This window comes from Drosophila arizonae, chromosome 5, assembly GCF_054131065.1.
Source record: "Drosophila arizonae isolate 15081-1271.41 chromosome 5, UAZ_ARI_1.0, whole genome shotgun sequence".
Classification (NCBI taxonomy): Eukaryota; Metazoa; Arthropoda; class Insecta; order Diptera; family Drosophilidae; genus Drosophila; species Drosophila arizonae.
In genome coordinates, this window is record NC_142925.1 from 11,504,433 (window position 1) to 11,527,802 (window position 23,370).

Sequence of the window (23,370 nt, forward strand, 5' to 3'; positions counted from 1 at the left end):
TAAATATATAGCAATAATATGATAAAGCAAGTCTAAAACTTTTTGATGTGAGGGCCAGAAGAAATGAGCAACTAGATTTTGATATTATTTAAAAATTATACTTTAATTTATTTTTAATAACATAAAAAATACACTTAAATAATACAATACATTTAAATAATTAATAAATTTAGTAAGAAGTTAAGCCTTTAATGACTAATTAAAACTCTAAATACTAAAAAATATCTTATCAAAATTTGTAATAATTTGTCTATCAAATGAAATTGATTTTACAAAGAACTATAACTTCCAAATGAACAATCTACTATTAAAAAAAAAAAAAAAAAATACTTCTCTGTTTTTAATAGCATTAAAACGATTCTTAATTCTTCAATACATTAGAGTTAATTATCAATTTAAGAAATTTAATTCTGAAATTCATAATATTGCTTAAAATTTATGTACATTTTATGATAGTCAAAGTCTAAAATATCGTTGAGTCAAGAACTATCTCAAATTCTATTTTAAACATAAGTCTAGGATATTGCCAAAACTTTTAATTCAATGCTTAATTTCAGATTTTCATTACAAAAGATTCGAAGCCCTTAGGTTAGGGTATCTCAAGAGCTGATAACTCCCTAACTCTCGCTCTCACTCTCACTCTCGCTCTCACTCTCCCTCACTCTCTCTTTCTCTCTCTTTCTACATATTTCCACTATTTTTGATTGGCAATTTAGAATGCACTGAAGCTTAGTTTCGAGCTGCCGAGAGCTGTGCCTGCGACTGCGACTGCGACTGCAGCAGCAGCCCTCGCACTGAAGCTTTATATAAATAATCGAACTGCATTTTATTGGACGGCGGACAAGTTTCACTTTGTAGTCGGGTCGAGCCTGGACTCTGTGCTCTGAGCCCCAAAAGCAGCGCGGAGGGGAGGACGAGGCAATCGCACTGATTGTCAAAGGATGGCGGCAACGAAAATAATTAAAAACTTCATTTAAATGCAGATTAGCTGCCTGGCACAGTTTGTGCCGGCTATAAAATTATATGGCCGCACTTTAATATAATCAAAATCAACAAACGAAGAGGTGAAGCTGCGACCTGCGAGTGCCTAAAAATATGCAAATCGCAGCAGCGGCGGCAGCGGCGCCACCATTAGAAATGCATGCAGCGAGCTGTGAAAAGCGTTCCCTCTCCCTCTTACTCCCACTTCCCCCTCTCACTCTCCCACTTGCTATTTGTGTGCTGCATATTGGCGCGTTACATATTATTTATTGATAGATATAGTTTTTTTTTTTTTTTTTAATAAAATCAAAAATAAAATTTGTATACAACTAATCAAAAATGTATGCGCATGTGTCATGGTTACAAATTTACAGCGCAATAGTTGCAAATTCTAAGTTTTGTTTACAATTGGGGGAGCGTCAGGGGCGTGGATGTGTAAAATATTGAGTATCAAGTTATGAATACATAAATGACTTTTGTCAAAGGTAAGCTTTAAAATCGACAGTTTGCTTAACTGGCGCTAATCGGAGCTAAAGCTTAAATTTGTTGCTGTTTTAGTTAACAATTTATAAGAAAATATACATTATCTATTGTTTCATTGAACCCCATTTTAATTTAATATAACATTTAAATATTAAAAAAAGTATATATAACTGCTTTACCCAAATGAATTTAGATGCTTTCAAAGTTGTTCACATTCATAAGGCGTAATAAATATAATTATTATTCTTAGAGCAATATCTTCCTAAGTTTTATAATAATATGATCCATTTATAGCCACACAAACTTGAGCAAAAAAATATAAATAAATATTAACTAAAATAATGCTTGTTCCAAAAGGCTCATGAAAGAAATATTCAAAAATAAAAATAATAATTTAAAAAAAAATAAATAAAAATAATAATAATAATAATAATAAGAAAATAGAATCCTAAACATTTTTTGAACACACCTCGCATATTAATTTAATGCTTGCTGAACATATTCATATACTCAACATTTTTCCGATTTTTCCATTATGTTGATTACTTATTATTTATAATGCCAACTTATTCATTAGCCAGGGCCATGCACAATGCCTTCCTTCCACGCATTTTCCATTGCAATGAATAAATTATTTTAGCCATATATCAAATATATATGCATGTATATTGTATATATAATTCCATTTCAGTATTGCTCCGCTTTGCTTTTTGTTAAAGTTTTTATTAAATTCAGTGGACTTCTTGGTTTATTTGTAATCGTTACATTACTCATACGACATGTGCGCCCGTTACATCTCCCACATTTTGCACACTGATAGGGCCCGCTGTCAATCAGTGCAACGGCATTTAAATATATGTGCGCTGCCCGCAATTGGACGCAATTTCATGGATTTTTATAAATATTGTGTCGGGTCAACGGAAAAAATAAAAAATAAAAACAAATAAAATAAAACGAAAGAACCAAAAATAAAACATCGAATCGCACCATTGGGACAAGGCACACGGCCAACGCATCAGACATCGTGGCAAGTCATCAGTTTTTATGCTCCTGCAGTGACATTTTGCAGTCACGGCCAGCCACCGAATCTGCATGGATATTGCGAATTGTGAATGCTCGAGCTGCATTCGATTGCAGTTAATAATAATGCAGCTGCATTCACAATTTGTTCGCCCCCTACAAAACAGAAAAAAATTCTTGTATAAAAATTGACAACTATTCAATCACCCATAGGAATTACTGCGCTTGGCTTTTGTGGTGGCAATTAAAATACTACGGGCTACGTATGAATATATACAAATAAATATTGTATATAAGGGGAAAAAATGTTTTTAAAATGTATTTTATTATATATTTTTAAAGAATTTAAAAGTGTTTAAAATATTTTTTTATATTTAAGTAAAGAATTTAATCAGAAGCATACGTAGGGGCTAATGAATTGGTGGAATTACTATATACAAATAAATTTATATATGTATATATATGACAGATCTTTAAAATGTCGTTCTTTTTTTAAAGAATTTAATAGGAATAATTTGGCTGGTGCTTATTAATTGGTGGACTTGTTTAATTTTATTTTAGAAAAAGATTGTTTATACAATTATAATTCTTATAAGACATATTTGGTAGTAAAGTCCATCTGAAACATAGTAATAATGATTATATAATAACAACGTTTCTTCTTTGCACCAGCAGCTGCAATTGATATGCCTTTCTCATGCCTGGTAGATAGATAAACAGATAAAAAGAAGATTTGCCTTAATCCTATTCAATATAACACGTTAAAATCAGCGATAGTAATAATTATTATGCTTATCATTAGAGTTACATATTTATTCAGTTGTATTCAATTTTTAGCTGTTCTATTATTTAGTAAAGAGCAGATCTATATATGCCTAGGCCCATAAACTCCCTTCAAAAAGGACTATTCACTTTAAGGTTATGTTAAGAAATACAAATTTAATATTATTACTATCAAAAATAATGGGCCAACTAATCAATATACGATGTCTGCTCAAAGTCTTCTACTAAAGGAAAAATATGCATTAAAATCTCGTATTAAATTTGCTTAAATTGCAGCTACTGCCTTGCCATATGCAAAATATTTGAGGCTTATCTGCACTTGTTACGCTTAATGGTATTCTTCGTGTGGATTCGTATCCTTGAGCTCCCCTAGCAGGACACTAAATCAACATTTAAAATATTGCCATCAAATGGCAATTTGCAGTTTATGGGCTTTGCAGATGAACGATTTCGCCTTCGGTTTCGTAGCCCAATTTTTAATGTCATCCGGCAGCAAGATATATAAACATATATATGTATGTATGTATGTATGTAATATATATCTCTGCATGAATATATTTTATTGTCGCAAAAATGTGTCCTGTCCAGTAATATGCACAAAAGCTTTGATGAAATCAAAATACGGCCGAAGTGTTTTCACAACCAGACACACACACACACACACACACACAGAGACACATGCATGGACACGGCACTCACTCACACATACATTCGCAACACACCCGCAAAACTTTACAGCTCGTTTGTGAGGTACGCAGCGTGTGTCCTGCGGCATCCTTTGCTTCCACCATTGAAACAAAATTTTTTTTTATTTCTTCTCTTCAGTTGTTTTTTTTTTTTTTTTTTTTTTTATAAAATTTTTTGTTGTATAAATTTCATTTTTGGTATGTTTAGAGGTTTCCCGAATGGCCAGCGGCATATTTTATGTACAACTTCAACACTGTAAGTATTCATATGTGTGAGTGTGTGCTCTGTTATCGCACTGCATTTATGTATGTGTGTGTGTGCGTGTGTGTGTGTCTGCGTGTGTGTCTGCGTGTGTGTCTGCGTGTGTGTCTGCGTGTGTGAGTGTGTGCCGCGTGGTTACTTAATATACAAAGGCCTTTAATTTCGACTAAAGCTAAATAAACTTTGTACCCTTTGGTATCTCTCTTGCTCACTCACACAACTGCCGACTGCCTCGCCGCCCACACAGCTCACCTTTACATACACCTGCGGTCATGCCGCCACCAGAGGACAACGAATGTGTATGTGTGACTCTCCCTCTCTCTTTCGCTGTGTGTTTGTGTGTGTGTGTGTGTGTGTTTGATGTTCAGCCTGCGTTCTTCGGTGCGTTGTGTTTTTACGCTGTGTCTGTTGTTGCTATTGTTGTCGTCGTTTTTGTTGCTGTTGTTGTTGTTGCTGTTGTTGTTGTTGCTGTTGCAATGTCCTTGGGCGCATATTTGCATGTTTTATTGTATCTGCTCGCAGTTTAGGAGCTCAGCTCCCCCTCGAGCCCCTCAGCTGCGCGTGTACCTATGTTTTTAATTCTTTGCATCGATATTTGGCCGTTGGCATGCCAAAAACGCGAGCCGCTGCCAAAGGTTGATTGCGGTTCGAAGGTGAGACGGCTGTGTTTCGGGGGGGCCTTGGGGGCGGCATTCATTCCCAGTTTCATTTCAAGGATCTGACAGTGGGACGGAAGGCGCACGGGGGGCTGCTGGGCAGCGTTAGCGGCAATTCTACTCTCGAAATATGCATGATATGTGCTACACCTTTTGTTATGCATTTGTTTTGATGTTGAAATGTTGCCCGCTGGCGGCCATTTCGTTGCCTCAACGGGTATGAGTTGCTTCAAGTGCTGGGCGGCGTGCGCCAGTCCGAGTCCCAAACACAACATATTGAATACCCAGCGAGTGAAGGAATTATGAATCAAGTTGCATGACTTCACATAAGATTTCGTTTAGTTATTATGTTTGCTATATTTCTAAATATTTTTCATTAATTTTTTCGATTTTACTTTATTAATAATATTGCATATTAATCATAGTATTAGCTGAATTGTTATTGCTTATTGTCAATTTTAGCTAAAAATAAATAGTTTACTAGCTTGGCTTAAGAGGCTGTTCAGGGTATCTTATAGTCAATACAGGGTATTTTATAGTCAATTTCGATTTAATTATAATGGATAGTCTCTTTTACTTAGCGCTCAGGGGGATATGTGTAGCTTATATTTATAAATTTGTATATTTCATTTTAAATTATTTGCAGGGTATAAAATAATCAGCATAAATCTAAAGGGACGTTAAGAGACAGCTGCAAAAATATATACATATATAATTTATAATGTTATAAGTAAATATTTATGCTATTAAGACCAAGCCCTCAAGCATATGGTATATCCGTTAGTCTGTTAAACTTTTACTAATATATCTAAGCAGTTAAAAGTCCAATAACCCATTGAAACATTTAATTAAAAGGGTGAGTTGTAGTCGAGTTAGCCTGACTGGACTGTAAATAAATATAATATATAATATATATACCTGTATTTATGCGACGATATTTCTGCTGATTAGCTGCTAGTCATACAGGGTATCTGGTAGTCAGGTCAACTTACTCTAATAAATCAATTAATTTAAAGACTTCGTTCGCCTAATTAAAGCCAGAATATGACTCTGGCTAATTAGCATTGGCTTCTGCTAGCTTAAAGATGTGTTGCATACTTTTAGCAGCACACACACACACACACATGCTAGCTGTTATTTATACACTCACATATTTACACGTTAGTTTTCCATTACTTGACATTTTCTTTGCCTCGAACGCGGCTATGGCAGTTGGATTTTTTAATTTGCGTTATACGAGGAGTTTCCTTTTGAGTAGCTTGCGGCGCCACCCACACACACACACACATGTGGCATGTAGACGAAAGGATACATATAAAGGGCAAGCAGCGGCCCAGCGTAGCGTGACAACCGCCAGCGTCGAGCAAATGTCACGCTTGACTCATTTCCGTCCCATGACGTTGCCGGTGCCTCAGTTGCAGCTCCTGAATGGTTAGTGGCAGCAACAACAGCAGCAGCAACAACAGCAGCAACAGCAGCAGGAGTCGCGGTGGCACAGTGCAAAGAAAACCACATGACAATATTGGTTGCTTGGCGGCCAAAGCTTGTGGCAGGGAATGGGCTTGTCGGCTACCTTCCACCCTTTCTCCCTCTATCCCTCTCTCTCTGCCGCTCTCTTTCTCTTCCTCTTTCGCTTACTGGATAGGCAACCTCTCAGCCGGAAGCACTTGAGAACTTGCAATGGCCGCCGGCCATTTTGCGGTCTCATGCGTCACATCGCATCGCATCGCATCGTAGCAGCAGCAGCAGCAGCAGCTGAAAATTCCCTTCGTTTTCATTATGTTGCGGCTATGTCCTTGCCGCATGCTCCACCTCAGCCGCGACAGCAGTCGGCAGGCAGTGGCAGTGGCAGTCGTAGTCGCAGTCGCAGTCGCCGCCTCATCGTTATGTTTCTTTTCAGTGTGGAGCCACGTCATCATTATTATGAACACCGTTATGGCCAGCAGCTATATATTCCAATTTGTTGTTGTTGCCTGCTGCCCGCTTGTTGTCTGAGCGGGGAAGTGGGGCCGGACGCACGAGCTGCCGCTGCTGCTGCTGCTTCTCTTCTTCTCCTTCTGCGCCTTCTTCTTCTTCTTTTCTACATGGCTCCTCTTTTCTGGCCCCCTATTTCGCCCATTTTCGCCAGCGGTTGTTGCTTTGCTTTTGTCTGGTTCTTTGGGGGCCAGCTCTTGGGTGTTCTTATATGACCGCCGCCAAGTTATTGTAGCTAGCGCTTGTTATGCTAAATACCCTGTAAACAGTTGACTGCAGAGTGGGGCATGCTGTGTGCCAGAGGCAACAAGAAAAGCTTAAATGAGATTCGTTGGTGGAGTGAGCTGTTTGCTTCAGAGTTTTATAAATCATCTCAGATGTCATTTTAAGAATATCGCTGTAAATTTATTATATATTATTTAAAAATAAAAATAAAATAAAATATAAAATATTACATATTATTTATTCTTTTATATACCCAATTAGTTAAAAGCAAAATCTAGTTTCCTTCATTATTTCTTACAATTTTTACAGGGTATCCTCACGCTCTATACCATTTCTTGATTGTTGTTTATTTCAGAGGTGCGTTGACAAAAAAGTCTCCGCTGCTATTTATAAGCCCAAACAATTGGCAATGGTATGTGGGCTGCTCGTCTCTAATGTTTGCAGCTTGGCTCACCTGAGGCGAGCGCTGCAGTTCCTAATACTCTGCCATTCCGCTTTGCACATGCAAATAATGCAGCAGCCGCAGCCGTTGCAGCAGCCTCAGCAGCCTCAGCAGCGGCTGCAACAATAATAACAATAATCGTGCCACATTTAGATAGCGCACACAGAAAATCCCCCAAAAAAAAGACGATGAAAAAAAAAAAAATGAAAAACAGGCAAAAATGAAAGAAAAATATGAAAACGCTTTTAGCCAATTGAAGAGTTTAAACATTGGCCAAGTATAAAATTTGTTTGCATACCAAAAATGTTAAGTTGCCGCAGTCGCTGCCAGCATCGCAGTCGGCGTCGCCGTCGCCGTTGCCGTCGCAGTTTCAACCTCAGTCGCTGGCTGGGCCGCTTATCTGGCGCTGCTTGCAACATTTGCTGCGGGCCTTTTTACTTTTGGTTTTTCGATACGAGAGCCGACTGGATAAGGTGCGGAGTATGGGGCAGCAGCAGCAGCAGCAGCAGCAGCAGCAGCAGCGGGCGTGCTGCATTCAGTGTGTGTGTGTGTGTGTGTGTGTTAAGTTGGTCGCAAATACTTTTGGCCTCGCTTGGTGTCGGTGCCTTACCGTTGCTTCAAGCCTTATAGTCGTTGTTGTTGTTGTTGCTGCTGCTATTGTTGCTGTTGTTGTTGCTGGTTTTTGGCATCTGCTCCTTGGCCCTAAGCTGATTGTTACTTTATGAAATATTTGCAAGCAACTTTATTTACAATTTTTCGGTTATTTATTGTTTGCAATTTATGCTTGAATATACGTATTCGTATATATGAGTGAATATGCATTGTTGTTGCTGTTTCTGCTGTTGTTGTTGTTGTTGTTGTGTATTTGGTCAAGTTTGAGTAACTGATTTATCGCAGCGCATTTGTGTGAGCTTCACTGTGTGTGAGTGTGGGTGTGTGTGTGTGTGGGTGTTGCCATATTGAAATGAGCTTACAAAAAAAAAAAAAAAAAAAAAGAAACATATATCGAGCCACACACGAACTTTCACACAAAGGATGCGAACACAAAAGTATCATGGAATAATATTTAAGGTATTTTCCCAATTTATATGAAATTGTTGTAAGAACAATAAATTGTATAGGATATTAATTGCCATATATTTAAGGTAGGTTATCTTTTACTTTAAAATCGAAATGAGAGAAATATAAAATTTTTAGGTATATGCATTTAATGGAATAATAAAGGATTTAGATAAATAAACAAAATGAATTTGAGTTTTTAGTGTAAGGTATTTAATTTAAAATGAAAATAAACAATAATGTCAGTAATAATGATAATCATAATAATACTATAACAGATACTTAATGCCAACACTAATGCAAATATTAATACTTTTAGCTAACTAACTAAAAAAAAACTTTTAATAATTTTTAATTTCAAGTGAAGGTATTATTAAGTGCTTTACTACACTGTTAAGAGCATGCTTCCATTGAAATTTGACCAAACTAATTTATCAGTTCACAGAATGATTTTTGTATTGCAAGCAAAGAAATTCTAGAATATTTTTCGACTATGCCAAAAATGAAGTTGAGTGTTCTCATTTTTCACAAAACTGCATGAAAAATATTCCTAGAAAATTTTGGTTTTTTTTTTTTTTTTTTTGTTGCTGTCTAACATTTTGTGTTCTAATTGCTATTGTCTAAAAATATTGTGAGGCACAGCTTGTTACTATTTTGCTTATTGTTTTTATACCCTGTTCATATTAAGTTTCCTAATGGATGTGATAGGCAGAAGAGCTCACAGAAGACATAAGAAATTTCTATGTCCATATTTTTTGATCAGTATAAAAATAGAATAGGAATGGGAATAGAAATTACACCAGATTTATATAAAATTAAAAAGTATATATATATATATATATATATATATATATATATATATATATATATATATTTATATAAAATAATATATTAAATATCGAAAAGGGTTATAATATTCAAGTAGCTTTTTATGTTTAACTTTAATAGAAAATAAACTCTAAATGTTGTATATGGATCACTCTGTAGTGAGAATCTTTTCTGCATAACTCTCACAAATTTTTCATAGGAAATTTTTCCGTTAACCATGCCCATTTCCAGTTTATTTTCACTGCTGCTGTTGATGGACAAGAAGCATTTAAAAGGGCGAGAAAGAGAGAGAGAGAGATAGAAAAATGAAAGATTATGAATTCTGTTGGTCAAAATTGAACACGACATTTATGCTGGACACTGACTGAGATTTACTAATGAAGCAGAGCATCATATTGTATTTCTTTTGTTGTGCTTTGCTTCGGGTTTCGATTGCATTTCCATTGCAATTCATGTGCAACTCGTAATAAAGTCGTAGCTGCCTGTCATTGGCCGAAAATGCCCTTTAATTGGAAATAAATGCAACTCAGGAAAATGCAGAGAGTTTTCCATTTTGACGAACTGGCTGCAGGCCTTCCGAAATGCATGTTAAAAGCGAACAATCAACGATTTCGCTTTGAACATGGCCAAGAAATGTAATTAATCCTTTAACTGACAGTTCAGTTCTTCTCAAATCTTGAGACTGTTGATTGTCAGTTTTATCAGTTTATTTGTTTGCCCATTGCCCATTGCCCATATTCATAATTTATTACTCGGCTCGACTAAAATGTGATAATTCAAGGAAAAATACATATTTCGCCTCGGGGCCTCAACATTTGCTGTGAATGAAGAGTGACAGAGAGAGGGAGTAAGAGCAAGAGGGGGAGAGTAAACATTTATTTCTTATGTTTATTTATTTAATGCCAATTGCTATTTAATAAAATCTTTAGAAAAATATTGTTTTAAGCGAGCTTTTGCATAAATTCTCACCTAATTCTCTGCGCTCCATACGAAATCGAACCACCCACAGTTATGGATTGCAATTAAAATGCAATAATCCATCGCAACGCTGATTGCATTTGGCTTCAACCGCTGTCAGTCAAACGAATGGGGGGCGGGCGGCCGGGGCGTGGCTGGGGCTACTATCGATATTTTTGCATATGGCTGAAAATGGAATCGAGATTCTCTCGCTCTCGTCTATGTTGCCAGTGGTCAAAAGGCAACTGCAATCAAAATTGCAAATACAATAATATGAAAAGCACAATGAAATAAATTGAAATACCTCAAGCTATGTAAATGGGCAACCCAGCTATCCAGCTATCCAGCCAGCCAGCCGGGTAGCCAGCCACGCCACATGGACACGCACAGGCCGACCCCAAATGCCCACACTCGCACACACACAGTCTCGCACACTCTCTCACACACACGTTTGCACCTATGTGTAGAGATTGGCAGAGCAAATACGAAAGAGACAACGACAACAGCGACAACAACAACAACAACAACAACAACAAAGGCAGCTGGCGGGCATCACAACAACAACAAAAAAGTTTTGCTCAAATTCCATACAACTCCTACACCTATCCTAGGCGCCCATGGGGCATTATATCAGCGCGTTCTGCTTTGTAATCGAGACAGCTGGCGATGTCAACGACTACGCTGCTTATGCCATAATCCAAAACTAACTAATCGAAATCGCGGACTGCCTGATATTGTCTATAATAATTGTACAAATCCTATGCTATAAGGCATTAGCTGATAATTAGTTAAATGTGAATATAGTTATGATATATGCATTGGCATCCTTATCAGCATTATTATTATAGCATGAACAAGCTCATAATCAGCATTAATAATCTTATATTTGTTATTATGGTAATCATTATCATCATTTACAAAATTATCATCAGCCTCGTCATAATCATAATGATACAAATTCTTACAAAAGTAATTATTAATTTTATTTATTTATAACTATATACAAAATGTTAATATTAAATAGTATCCTTAATAATAATAATAATAATTAAAGAAGAATTGATAAAATATAAGACAACCGAAGGACACTTCACACAGCGCTGCATCTGCCCTGTAGCTAGACTGGAATTCAACTGATCGAGCACTTCTACTGACTTCCCTTTATATAGCTGTCACAATGTCACTCCAAACGAAGCGATGAGTATTTGTTCGAAGCTCGATTTTATAAGAGTTATACGAAGACACCGAGAGAGCCAGCCGAGCACTGAGTGAGTGATGTGATGTGATGCTCAGCATGTATGTTGCATGGACTACTACTACTAGTCTGATATAAATATACATAGACATACAAATACTCGTACATACATATGTATATGAGTACTTACAGACATATACACACAGATAGTCGTGAAAATGCATATGCAAGCATATATACAAAAATATATATAATATTTAAATACATACACGTATATGCGGGAATAATCATAACATGTATTACCGTATATATAGATATATACATACATGTTTAGAGACATATGTATGTATACTTCTCTTCACTTCACTTTTATGTAAACTATTATATATTGTATAATATGGATAATAATATTTATATCTTTTTTATTTACAATTCTTAACAGCCTTTAGGAAAGGGTATAGCACATTCGTATAGTTTATCATTTGCTTGGACGGAAATGGAGAAGGGAGCGTCTACGTAATCAGCATTTGTGGCGCTCGAGGTCATCCGCAAAGTCCTGCGGCGACATCGTGTTGCATGCGGCACAGCTACGTTCTACAGCAACAACAACAACAACAGCAACAACAACAATGAGATCTACAACAAGAGTTTCATGTGGCTGCGTCCCAGCGTCGACGACGACGACGACGACGATGACGCCGCTTCATCTTCCTGCCTCCACTGATGGTGGTGGTGGTGGTGCGGCTGCCGCTGCTGCCGGCCTGGGGCAACATTTTGGGTTGGCTGGAATATTATAATTACAAGCGAAACAGGCCCCAGAGGTGCCCAAAGCAGCGCCCAACGTGGGTTGCCCATGACAACGATGCCAACGCTGCCAACGCTGCTGACTCTGATACCCAAATGAAGCTGTGGCTGGAGACGGATGCGGAGACGGCAACGGAGAAGGAGACGGCGACGGCGACGACGACGACGACGGCGACGGCGACCAAGGCAGGACTGAGACGAGGTAACTGTGACAGTTCCGCTCTTAACCCAACATAGTGCATGTGTGTCTGAGTCTACGTTTGTGTGGGTGTGTGTGTGTGTGTGAGTGTTGATGGGTTGTGCGTGTGTAAGCCAGTTGCAACATGTGACTTCCACTGCCGGCTACCGAGCTGGAAAACTGCAAAGCTAGTTGAGTTCTCTGACTGATGGCTCATTTTTCCGATTGCCTCTTCGCAAATTAAGACTTAAAAGACTCACAGACACACACACACATTCATACAGACAAATAAATGACTTAAAGAGAGAGAAGTAGAAAACGAGATGTCGAAAAACAACTTCATTCAACTGATTTTCGTGTGAAAATTATTGAAATACATTTCCTAAAGCTAAACCAAATGAGCGGAGCTACATCTCTGACTGCACTCCATATATACGTATATATGTATAACTATACATACATATATATACATATATACATACTCCCATAACATCTCGTATTGGGCCTAACTATTTTCGTCGTCTCCATTGCCGTCGACGTCGTCGTCGTCGTCGTCGTCGTCTACCTCTAAGCGGACATTGGCGATTATCTTGTCCACGACTGTGAAATAAATGAGCGTCGTAGTCCGTACTAAGGATAGCCGCGGGGCCATTGTTGGCGCATTGTTGCTTCAAAGAAAAACAAAATACCAAAGATAGGTTTCAATTTATCAGTGTGTGTGTGTGTGTATGTTTGTTGTGTGCGATGCGGTTTGTCTTGAAGGCAAACTGATTAAGAGCCAAAAAGTTCCCACATTTCATATGTGTGTGTATTTAGCAGCTTGTGGGTGTATTAGTATACATCTCTCCCTGTCTCTCTGTATGCGTGTGTGTGTGTGTGTGTTTGTATGGGAATGCCCTGAAGTTCAATTGAGCCCTTCGAGCACATAAAACGCTCTGCGTCTGCGTATAGAGAGGCAACCTTTTGTACAGTTGACCTGCCCCGTTTTACTTAGAATATTTGGAATTAAGTTAAGAACTTGAATGATCTTTAACATATTGATTAAACACATTATTAATATAGCTGTTAATCGAACCCATTAAAGTAATTGCAGTTAAAGCTAAATAGTTTTGTTGTTTCCATTTCAAGCGCAATCATAATCTTATCTATGGCAAAAATTTTAATCTTATAGATTACTAAACTTCGACATATATATAGAACAGATCTTTGGTCTCTTTCCATTTAGTTACTTCGCAAACTTTGACAAACAAAGTTGATCAAAATGTCGTTGATGGAAACGTTCTACAATGAAGAGCAAAAAATTTGGAGCGGACCTGAAAACACCTTATTCACAGATCCACAAATATCTATAGGCAAAGTCATATATGAAGTGCTTAAAGAGAAGCCAAACAATAAATTCCAGGTAGCGTCATATGAAAAATCAATGAAATCCCAAGTCAGTTTTATGATATTTCTTTTATAGATCGTCCATGATGATGGCAAAATACTCACCAATGCGGATGCTTTGACAGCGACTGTGAGCATAGCGCGGTATTTGAAATCGGAAGGACTAACGCATCGGGATGTAGTTGGACTTATAGCTAGGAATACCACACATGTTGCTCACGTTCTATTTGCATGCCTATTCAATGCCACGCCCTTTCATGCTGTCAATCCCATGCTGGAAAGGGAAGCTATAGCGTCGTTATATGCGATAACAAAGCCAAAGATTATATTTTGTGATGGCAGAGATTACGAATTTTTGAAATTGATCACCAAGGACTGGACGGCTCAGTTGATAACACTGAGCGAGCATATAGAGAATGCGACTGGGATAGAAGAGATATTGGCCACGGCAATCAATGAAAATAATTATGAGTGAGTTGCAAAATGAAATAGAGCTATAATAATAATATAATAGAAAAGTATTCCTATTTATTTCGTAGACCCACAAAGTTGGTGCATGGCGCCGACCAAACCATGGCTATTGTCTGTTCCTCGGGCACCTCCGGGCTGCCCAAGGCTGTGACCATAACCAACTCCCAACTACTGTTAATATCGCCGTGAGTATATGCTACTATATCTACTATACCTATATACCTATGTAGGCTACTTCTCTTCCAGAGTGAGTGGCTTAAATGATGTTGTATACACGACAGCTAGTTACGATTGGCTCTCCGCTATAAAGAGTCTTTTGAGCAGTACAGTAAACGAAGCGGATCGGGTGATTTGTAGCCAGCCCTTCAGCGTGGAGTTGCTTGTGGAGATCGTAAAGAAATGGCAGGTGACCTACCTGTATGTCTCCCACTGGCAGTTCAATGCGCTCTTCAGCAGTCCCCTGGCCACTGCAGAGAATCTCTCCAGTCTGCAGTTCGTCCAGTACAGCGGGGGTTGGGTGTCAGCTGGTGTGGTGCAGGCCGCTCGGCGCATCATCGAATCAACCATTTTTGTGTATGCGTATGGGACAACGGAAACGGACGGAATATCGGCTTGCCTAAATCCAGAAACGGAGAACTTGGTAGGGAGTCTGCTGCCAGGCGTTCATGCTCAGATCGTTAACGACGCGGGAGTTCCACTGGCACATGATGAAGTGGGCGAAATATTGATCAAGACGAATCAAAAGTGGAATGGATACTATGGCAATCCTGTGCAAACAGCTCAGACACTCGATTCCCAGGGTTGGTTCCACATGGGCGACATGGGCTATTTCGATAAGGAAAATCGCCTCTATATGGTGGATCGCAAAAAGGATTTGCTTAAATACCAATCAATGCATTACACGCCCAACGAGATCGAAAAGATCATCATCGAGTTGCCAGACGTGCAGGAGGTATGTGTGGTTGGTATGAAGGATCCTTTATATGGCGATGCTGCTGGAGCCCTGATTGTTCGAAAGCCACAGAGTCTTCTAAGTGAAAAACAGGTCATAGACTATGTCGCTAAGCGAATTTCAGTGCAATATAAACAGCTGCATGCAGGCGTTTGTTTCGTGGATAAACTTCCAATTAACTTCAATGGAAAAATGCTCCGAAATGAAGCTCGAGAATTATTTAACAGCACGAAAATGAGGAAGGCAAAACTTTGAATTTTCAAAAAAGCACTCTAATAAAATTGTGACAACAATTAATTTTGTTTTGCCAATTTATTTGCTTAATGTGCTTCTATGGGAGAAAGTGTGAGAGAGAAAGAGAGAGAACAGTAAGTTGGGATGAAGCTTTTAATACAGATGTATTATGTATGTATATTAGAACTGCAGGCAGTCGCTTCTAGTATGTGTTAGAGGGCATGGGTATTTAAATACTCACTCAATGGCAGCAATGCTTTTGATCCCGTTAACATTCCAGATAGTGAGCGAATATTTTAAATGGCGGACAAAAGTAGGAGGGATATTATGAGAGCATTTAGTGTGAGCGCGTCTGCCCTAATGATCTCTCTTATACAATGCGTGTGTATGCAGAAATCTGTTCTCGGAAGGCACACATATAAGCATACATGTATTAAGTGTATATTCTCTTAAATTTATGCACTCGAAATAATAGTGTGGATTAATGAAGGCAAAAATCCTGCTCTTGTAATAAAAAAATACCTGACCACAAAAAAAAAACCCTTTTTAGTTATATTTAAATATATGCATTTCAGCTAAATGCATCATAAAAAGTTGTAGCTGAGGAAATTAGAAACAAAGACTTTTCATTTGAGTCAACTTTTGTAACGTTTCAATTGCTCTGGGTAAGATTCTCTCATATCCTCTCTTTTTCTCGTATATGTATGTATGTATATATTTTTTTATATATAGTCTTCATCTAGCCATCGGCTGCATTTCATGTGAAATATGTATTACGAAGAGGAACAGAGCAATGGGAAATTCCCTGGCGGCGATTTATTAGTAAAAAATGTTTCGTGTTTGGCGTCTGCGCGTCGCATTGTTCGTCGTGTTGTGTTTACGTTGTAAGCTGTTGCTGCTGTAACTGTAGCTGTAGCTGTAGCTGCGTTTGCCTTTTGGCCATGATAATTTAGATGCTGTTGTTGTGATAACAATACATACACACACACTTAGACACGCACGCCCTAGTCACAGTCAAAGCTGGAGCTGTGGCTGAAACTGAAGCTAAAGTTAAGGCCAAAGCCAAAAACTGCACGAACAAGTTCGATGTTGGCCGCCGTTTGGCGCGTCTCGAGGGGCTCGAGCGGGTTTGGTTTTGGGGCTCTTCGGCTCTTGCCTATCGCTGGCCTGCCCGTATTTATGGCCAATGTGAAAGTAACCTTGATTTATGGCACCCCATCAGGCCATCACCTCAAATAGGTTCAAATTATATAAATTGTGCCATACATACACACACACACACACGCACACACATACACAGTGGTATAAACTGTGCAAGGCTCGAGGCTAAAGGATTAGCTTGCTGCTAGCTATGATACATCTATTTGTCGCTAAGCTCCTGTCCCAACGAGTGGAGGATAAAAGCGGGCGGCGGGGCGTGTATTTTGCATAATTTGTATGCCTCCCTGGTACATCAAAGAATGATGTTAATTAACTGAAAGCCAAAAACTTAATTCATACAAATAAATCAAATTTTAATACCAAATCCCGATGGGCGCAGAATCAAATTTAATTATTTGAAAGGATTTTTTTGATGAGTCGAGGGGTCTTAAATAATAAAATAAGCACAAGAATTGTCAGGTAAGTGATAAGTCTATATAGTTAAATATTTAAAGAGAGGAAACTTTATACAAATCTTTAGCTTGGTCCCATTCTTCGAATATATCTAACCGTATTCAGTAATATAAGCATATGTCAGACTTTTATAAAGAGAAATTTTAAATAACAATTGACAAAATATTTTTAATTTATGGAATAGGAAAACTAAGTGCATTTGGTCTGCAACCAGAATTTTCGATATGTATAAATTCATTTTCTATATGCATATTTATAATGAGGGCCTTTGACAAAGTTCTGATGCTGTGTGCATATATAGAAGTGGATATTTGGAATTTTGTTTGCCCTTTGACAACTGTTTGCATTGGCATTCGAATTTCAATTTGGTGGTCAAAATTGCGATAGCCACAATATTTTTCTAACACTCGTGCGGTTTAAATTTATGCATGGCCCGGCTCTCTAATACCATTTAGAATAACAGAAATAATTTATTATTTTTAACACTTTACAATTTCGCTTTATTTTCGGTTTAGTTTTTATTATCGTTGTTTTTGTTATCGTTAGTGTTGGCCGTGTTGTTCCTAGTGCAGGTTTTTCGTGTTATTTGGAATAACAACAAAAGCGAATTGTTTGTTTTTCATTTGGTCAAGCGGTGGTCCAGCGATTGGGCGGTTCGGGCCCAATATTGGGCCCATATTGGACTGGGACCGCGTGTGAGCGCGTTCGAGTGCATTTTGATTTGCACACTTATGCTAAAAACATGCAATATGCGCACTTATCCATTTATAAATATTTTACAATGAATATAGCCGTAAAGTTTAACTAAAATTTTATTGGTCTGTTGAACCGAAAAGAACTAAATTTGAAATTAGATCAGAGCCTTGGATCATTCGTGTTTGTGCAGCCAACGGATGAAAAAGTTAAGAATTTTCATTAACTTACTGGAAGTGCTCATCTTTTTCGCATACAATCGTTCACTGCTGCCATAATTCATAAGATCAATATGCACCTTATATATGAGATAGGCTATGGTGCACAGACACATGATCACTATATAAACTGGCCAGTTATCTGTAATATCGAGAGAGGGATACTGATCTAAGTTCAAATTGATATATTTGTGAAATGATTCTTACCCTTAAAGTTCATTATATGAATAACTTTATGGCACATTTTTATGGCACGGGCGTACCGTCCTTCGTCTTTCAATCGCTTTGGACGGGCTACAGACTGTTTGGCTACCATTTTCACCTGTGTTTGCTTATTTCGTTTCTGAAAGTTAAAAACAAAAATGAATACGATCCTCGTAGAGTCAATTAGAAGCGATGTGTCGATTATGAACAGTTGAACTGTTTACGTGATTAACATACTGTAAACTCTTTACAGTGCCCATAAGAGCGGTGCTCACCTCTACTATAGGGCGATTGACCGGTTCGATTCTGCGTCGATTTTCGAGAACCTCAAAACCGGAAGAATCCGATTCATCAGTATTCATATCAGTATTCATAAATTCTCTGCTCTTCTGGGATTTTTTCTGTAGAATCGATGATATGTCAGAGGACAATTTAAAAGGCTTCACTGACACCGTTTCCATACGTGGTTTATCAACTGGCTCGTTAGCCCTGAAATACTTTTTAGGTACCTGTACCTGTACGGTTCTATTCCATGGATTTACATTTTGCCCTCTTGCCATGTTGCCCTCCATGTGGTTCGAGTCCTCCACTTGTCTTCCCTGATAGTATTCATTGTCGGCCAATATTTTTGATAACTTGAACAACTGGTTGTTGTTTGAGCCTTCGCATCGTTCCTGCAGATCAGGCAGCCGAAGCTCAGCTCTTATGACACGGCCCCTTGGGATGCCAATGTCTTTTACCGTTAGTTCGCCAGCTGACGTTACTGTCACAGACCGAGCCGCACGTACCGTGTCCAAGCTGTGTACTTACATTAGATTATATCCAAGTAATACAATGTGCATTAATGCTTACGAAGTATCCTCAAAGCCTTTGTTTCTGTAAATCTCGATGATCTCCGGTGAAGCGGGAGCGAGTTTGTTATGTATTCTATGAACGAATTTATAAATGGTCTATTTTACTGCCTCTGTAGGCGATACTCACTGTGCCTTAGACCACATAATAATTTGTCAAGATTTAAAAACAAAATAAAAAATAAAAATATTAAAAAAAATAAGTATTGACTGATAGTAAGCAATGTTGCTTGAATGTTTTGGGGAATGAATGAATTGGTAATATGCTTTGAAGGGCTATAAAGCAATTCAACTAAAAACCTAGTGTACTAGATCAACTTTTTTCTTTCTTTTCAGAGTTTTTTTTTTTTAGAGTTTCGGCTGTTTAATAATGCTGTAGTAGTCTGTGTTGCATTTGTTGTCAGAAATTATATAAAAATATAAAAAATACGTATATTTCCAAGGCCGTGAAATACTTTTAGGTCTATTAAGTTTAACATCGTAGAGCTCTCAGTCCTGTTGATAGTGTTTCACTAATATTAGTATAACAATTATTAAAAAAAAATATATATATTATTTAATATATATATATATATATATATATATATATATATATATATACAAATTGTATAATTTCTACAGTTTGGCAAACCTAATATATATATATAGAATATAATGCATTTATATATATATATATTAGGTTTGCCAAACTGTAGAAATTATACAATTTGTCCCTTTTGGGGATTTAGTTGGCAAATAACTGAGCGGAGATTGAAATGTTGCCACATGGCCGTTGGCTTTTTATAACGTTGCTGTTGCTGCTGTTGTTGTGGTTGTTGTTGTTACCTTTCGAGCTGCGCAGGCGCAAAACCGCAGGCCATTTGCAGTACCCACTAACCGCTCACACACACACATATACATATATACACCTACACACACACACACTCATACGCACACCCCTCGAGAGATGCCCTTCTATGGACATTGCCTTATGCGATCTCGTCTCCTGCCACATTGTCCTTGCCGCTCCGCCGTCCCGCCGTCCCGCCGCCGCTTGTCCTCTGTCCTCGCTCATCAAAGCGGTAAGGTCCTGAGGCAACATTAGCAAACCGAAGCGTACGGCATCGCTGCTCCGTTTGTGCCCCTCCGGCGAGCCGAGTCGAGTCGAGTTTTTCACGCAGCGACGCTTTTTCGCCGTACAGTCAACGCCCGTTGCCAGCATCCGCAACTCCTTCAAGCCTGCAAGGGCGAACGAGTGGGCTGGCGGGAGTCTATACATAAGCCTTTGTATATAGCCAGCTTTTGTGTGTGTGAGTGTGTGTGTGTGCGACTATTCTCTTTGTAGCTGGCGGCCATTTCGTGCGGCGCAACTAAATGCACTTGTTGTTGTTGTTCTTGTTGTTGTTGCTGTTGCTGCTTCCTTTTTTAGTTGCTGCTGCTGCTGCTGCTTAGCCATTGCTTTGCCATTGCTGGCAGCTATTTGAGGCTGAAATGTGCGTGCCGCAGGCAACACGGCTACAACAGCAACAACAGCAACAACAGCAACAACAGCAACAACAGCAACAACAAGAGCTGCAGCTGACTGACTTCTACTTTGACTTTGAGTCGCTTGCTTTCTTTTCTCGCTTGGCTTTAATTGACTTTAAAATTGCCAAAATAATGCTAAATACAAACAAATACAACTATATTCTATACAGTTATTTATAGAGAGCAAATATCTCTATAGTCAATCAGAGTGAGGCAATTATTTAACACACACAGACACAGAGAGAGAGAGAGAGAGAGAGGGAGAGATAACAAACAATTTGATTTTGTTGTGCAACTGACAGTTGCATAATTTCTGCATGAATGCCACTTTCAAATTCAATGCACACACATACACAGATAGAGAGAGAGAGAGAGTGAGCGTTTGTTTTTGCGTATGTGTGTGTGTGTCTGACTGTTAATTAAATTGTGTCTAAACGTGCGCCCGTCATTTGCTTTTGCGCTCGCCTCTGCGCTTGTTCAATGAAGCGCATAATTGCATGGAATATAGAAAAGTTGATAATGCATTTCATATTTCGCATACCTCTATATATCAACTGGCAACCGCAACAAAACTCCCTGGAATGGCGTAAACGGATTCAACTTAAGTTCAACTCTGCGAAAGTTAAGCACATTGAGTTCGGAATGAGCATGAAACAGTTTTGCATATGGGGTATATCAGTGTTGGAAATGGATTTTGTATATGGGAAGAAATGGTTTAAATTTACTCAAAATAGAAATTTTCCATAACTATTTGGAACTTATCAAACATTTTCTTAATGAGTTTTCCCTGTACATTAAAGAAATGTGGAGGGAAATTTAATATAGACTAAAGTGAAATAGTATTGTATAACGTTAGTTAAACTACTACAAAATTTCAGCTTCGCTTCACTTTTATTTATTTGAGAACTCAGTGCAATTCCCTATCAAAACCTACGTCTAGTCTGGACAACTAATTTTAGCAGCTATAAATAAGATACTCATTTTAAGAACTTTCTAACACTGTTTTCTAAGCAGGCTCCCTTGTTATACTCATTTACAAAGCAAGTCTCTTCTAAATATTTATCACTCGATAAATATGCAATATATCATACAGCTCGCTCTGATTTTCTGTCTCACAATACAGGGTAGCGCGTCGTCCATCAGCTTTAGAGTTGCCTCACAGCTTAGGACGCAGCATCTTGGCAAAGAATGGTGCACGGAAACGCCGGCATAGCTTCCGCTTATCCGTTTGCTTTAGATTCGTGGTTAGGCGGTCGGCAGAGGGGCGCTTTGTGGGCGGGCGGGGCGTGGCAGGAAAAGCATTTCAATGCGGCGTTAGGCTGAACAAAAGCAACAACGCGCTGTGCTACAGCAATGTGGCAAACGGGAAATTAAACGTTGCGGTTGTCGCTGGAGTTGTTGCTGCTGCTCTAGCTGCAATTGTTGCTGTTATTTGCGTTGTTGTTGTTGTTGCCAATGCGGCGTATGTGGAATATTATTGGCACACAGCGCACAATGCGACAATGGCAGATGTTGTTGCAGCTATTGTTGGCTGCTTTTCATACAGCTATGCAATTATGTATGAGCAGCGACTACTGATAACAGCAACACCAGCAACAGCAGCAACAACAGCAGTGGCAACAGCAACACCAACACGATGTTGGCAACAAATAACAACGCATAACAATTGCCATTTGGTCATTAAGTGTCGTTTTAATGGCCATTTCCCTGAGTTGGTATTAAGTGCAGTGCGAGTTATCTTCAAGCCACTAAATTGCCGTCAGATAAACGCGTTGCGAGCCAAAAGTTGGCCAAAACCAACGGCTTAAAAGCACAAAACCAAATGTGCGAAACTAGATATGCGCCACGATGTTTTGCCCAAAAGAAAATTTTAATTAAATGTCGCCGCTAACGATACGGTAATTCGAGCTGCTACGAAATCTACAGACACATTCATTCAAGCAGCAGCAGCAAGAGCAGCAGCCGCAGCAGCAGCAGCAGTTGCTGTTGCAGCCGTTGTGGCATCAGCAATATTTTTGGCTATACGAAAATGATTTTGGCTGCCGGCGAGAGGCTCAATTTATCATAAGCTATTGCAGCATTGCCGAACGTCCCCTCCTCCCCTTCCCCTAGTGTGCGGTGCGGCCAGCTCGTTGTGTCAGGTAGCACATGTCAAGCGCTCGGATTGCACCTAATACCATTCGGAATTGCATTTGCAAAGTGTCAGCAACATTTTTGGGCGGCCGCCTTCGAGCGCCGTTTCTGATGGCTAATTTATTGGCCATAAATAACAAGTTGGGCTTATTGTGCGGCATATTTAATTTGGGCCGCATTTCTATGTAAACAGCCAAAGAATGGAGAAAGAAGCCCAGGTACAGGTAGCGCTTGAGGACAACAGCAGCAGCAGCAGGAGCAGCAGCAGCGTAAGTCTCTGTTCTGGCTTTGGCGTTTATGTGGCAGGCATTACTGTACGGAGAGTAACCCACACGCCAAGTTCAAAAATTCATCATTGTTGGCTGCATTGTTGCGCCGTTCCGTTTCGCAGAGTTCTGCCCTCCATCTCCTGCTGCCTGCCGCCTGCCGCCTGCTGCCTCCTGCGCCGCTGTCGGTCTCTGCTCCTCAGCCTGCAACAAGCCGCAAACGAAACTGACGCTGATGCCCGGCAGCTACTTTTGGGATGAAATATTATAATTACAAGCGAATAGCCCGCGGCCAAGGAGCAGCAGCAG

At 38.9% G+C, this 23,370-nt stretch overlaps 2 protein-coding genes across 2 annotated transcripts; one reads left to right on the top strand and one right to left on the bottom strand.

Annotated features, from left to right (window-relative positions):
- The first annotated feature begins 13,769 nt into the window (after positions 1–13,769).
- LOC108614917 (uncharacterized) lies at positions 13,770–16,077 on the top strand. Its single transcript, XM_018009134.2, has 4 exons — positions 13,770–13,935; positions 13,996–14,390; positions 14,459–14,575; positions 14,637–16,077. Exons 1-4 carry the CDS (start codon positions 13,795–13,797, stop codon positions 15,595–15,597), a joined length of 1,614 nt encoding a protein of 537 aa, XP_017864623.1. The 5' UTR covers positions 13,770–13,794; the 3' UTR covers positions 15,598–16,077.
- Positions 16,078–17,984: 1,907 nt separating this feature from the next.
- On the bottom strand, positions 17,985–19,599 carry LOC108617585 (uncharacterized). Its single transcript, XM_018013409.2, has 5 exons — positions 19,287–19,599; positions 19,158–19,232; positions 18,581–19,103; positions 18,309–18,444; positions 17,985–18,243 (listed from the first exon to the last, which is right to left on the bottom strand). Exons 1-5 carry the CDS (start codon positions 19,301–19,303, stop codon positions 18,059–18,061), a joined length of 936 nt encoding a protein of 311 aa, XP_017868898.1. The 5' UTR covers positions 19,304–19,599; the 3' UTR covers positions 17,985–18,058.
- Between the last annotated feature and the right edge of the window lie 3,771 nt (positions 19,600–23,370).

Excerpts from the sequence above, each read along its gene's own strand:
- LOC108617585 (XM_018013409.2), bottom strand. Across the intron at positions 19,104-19,157 it reads AAAGGCTTTGAGGATACTTC|CTTGGACACGGTACGTGCGG; the intron begins GTAAGCATTAAT and ends GTAAGTACACAG. Across the intron at positions 18,244-18,308 it reads TCATATAATGAACTTTAAGG|ATAACTGGCCAGTTTATATA; the intron begins GTAAGAATCATT and ends TCGATATTACAG.
- LOC108614917 (XM_018009134.2), top strand. The coding sequence starts at position 13,795 with ATGTCGTTGATGGAAACGTTCTACAATGAAGAGCAAAAAATTTGGAGC. Across the intron at positions 13,936-13,995 it reads AGCCAAACAATAAATTCCAG|ATCGTCCATGATGATGGCAA; the intron begins GTAGCGTCATAT and ends TTTCTTTTATAG. Across the intron at positions 14,576-14,636 it reads CAACTACTGTTAATATCGCC|AGTGAGTGGCTTAAATGATG; the intron begins GTGAGTATATGC and ends CTTCTCTTCCAG.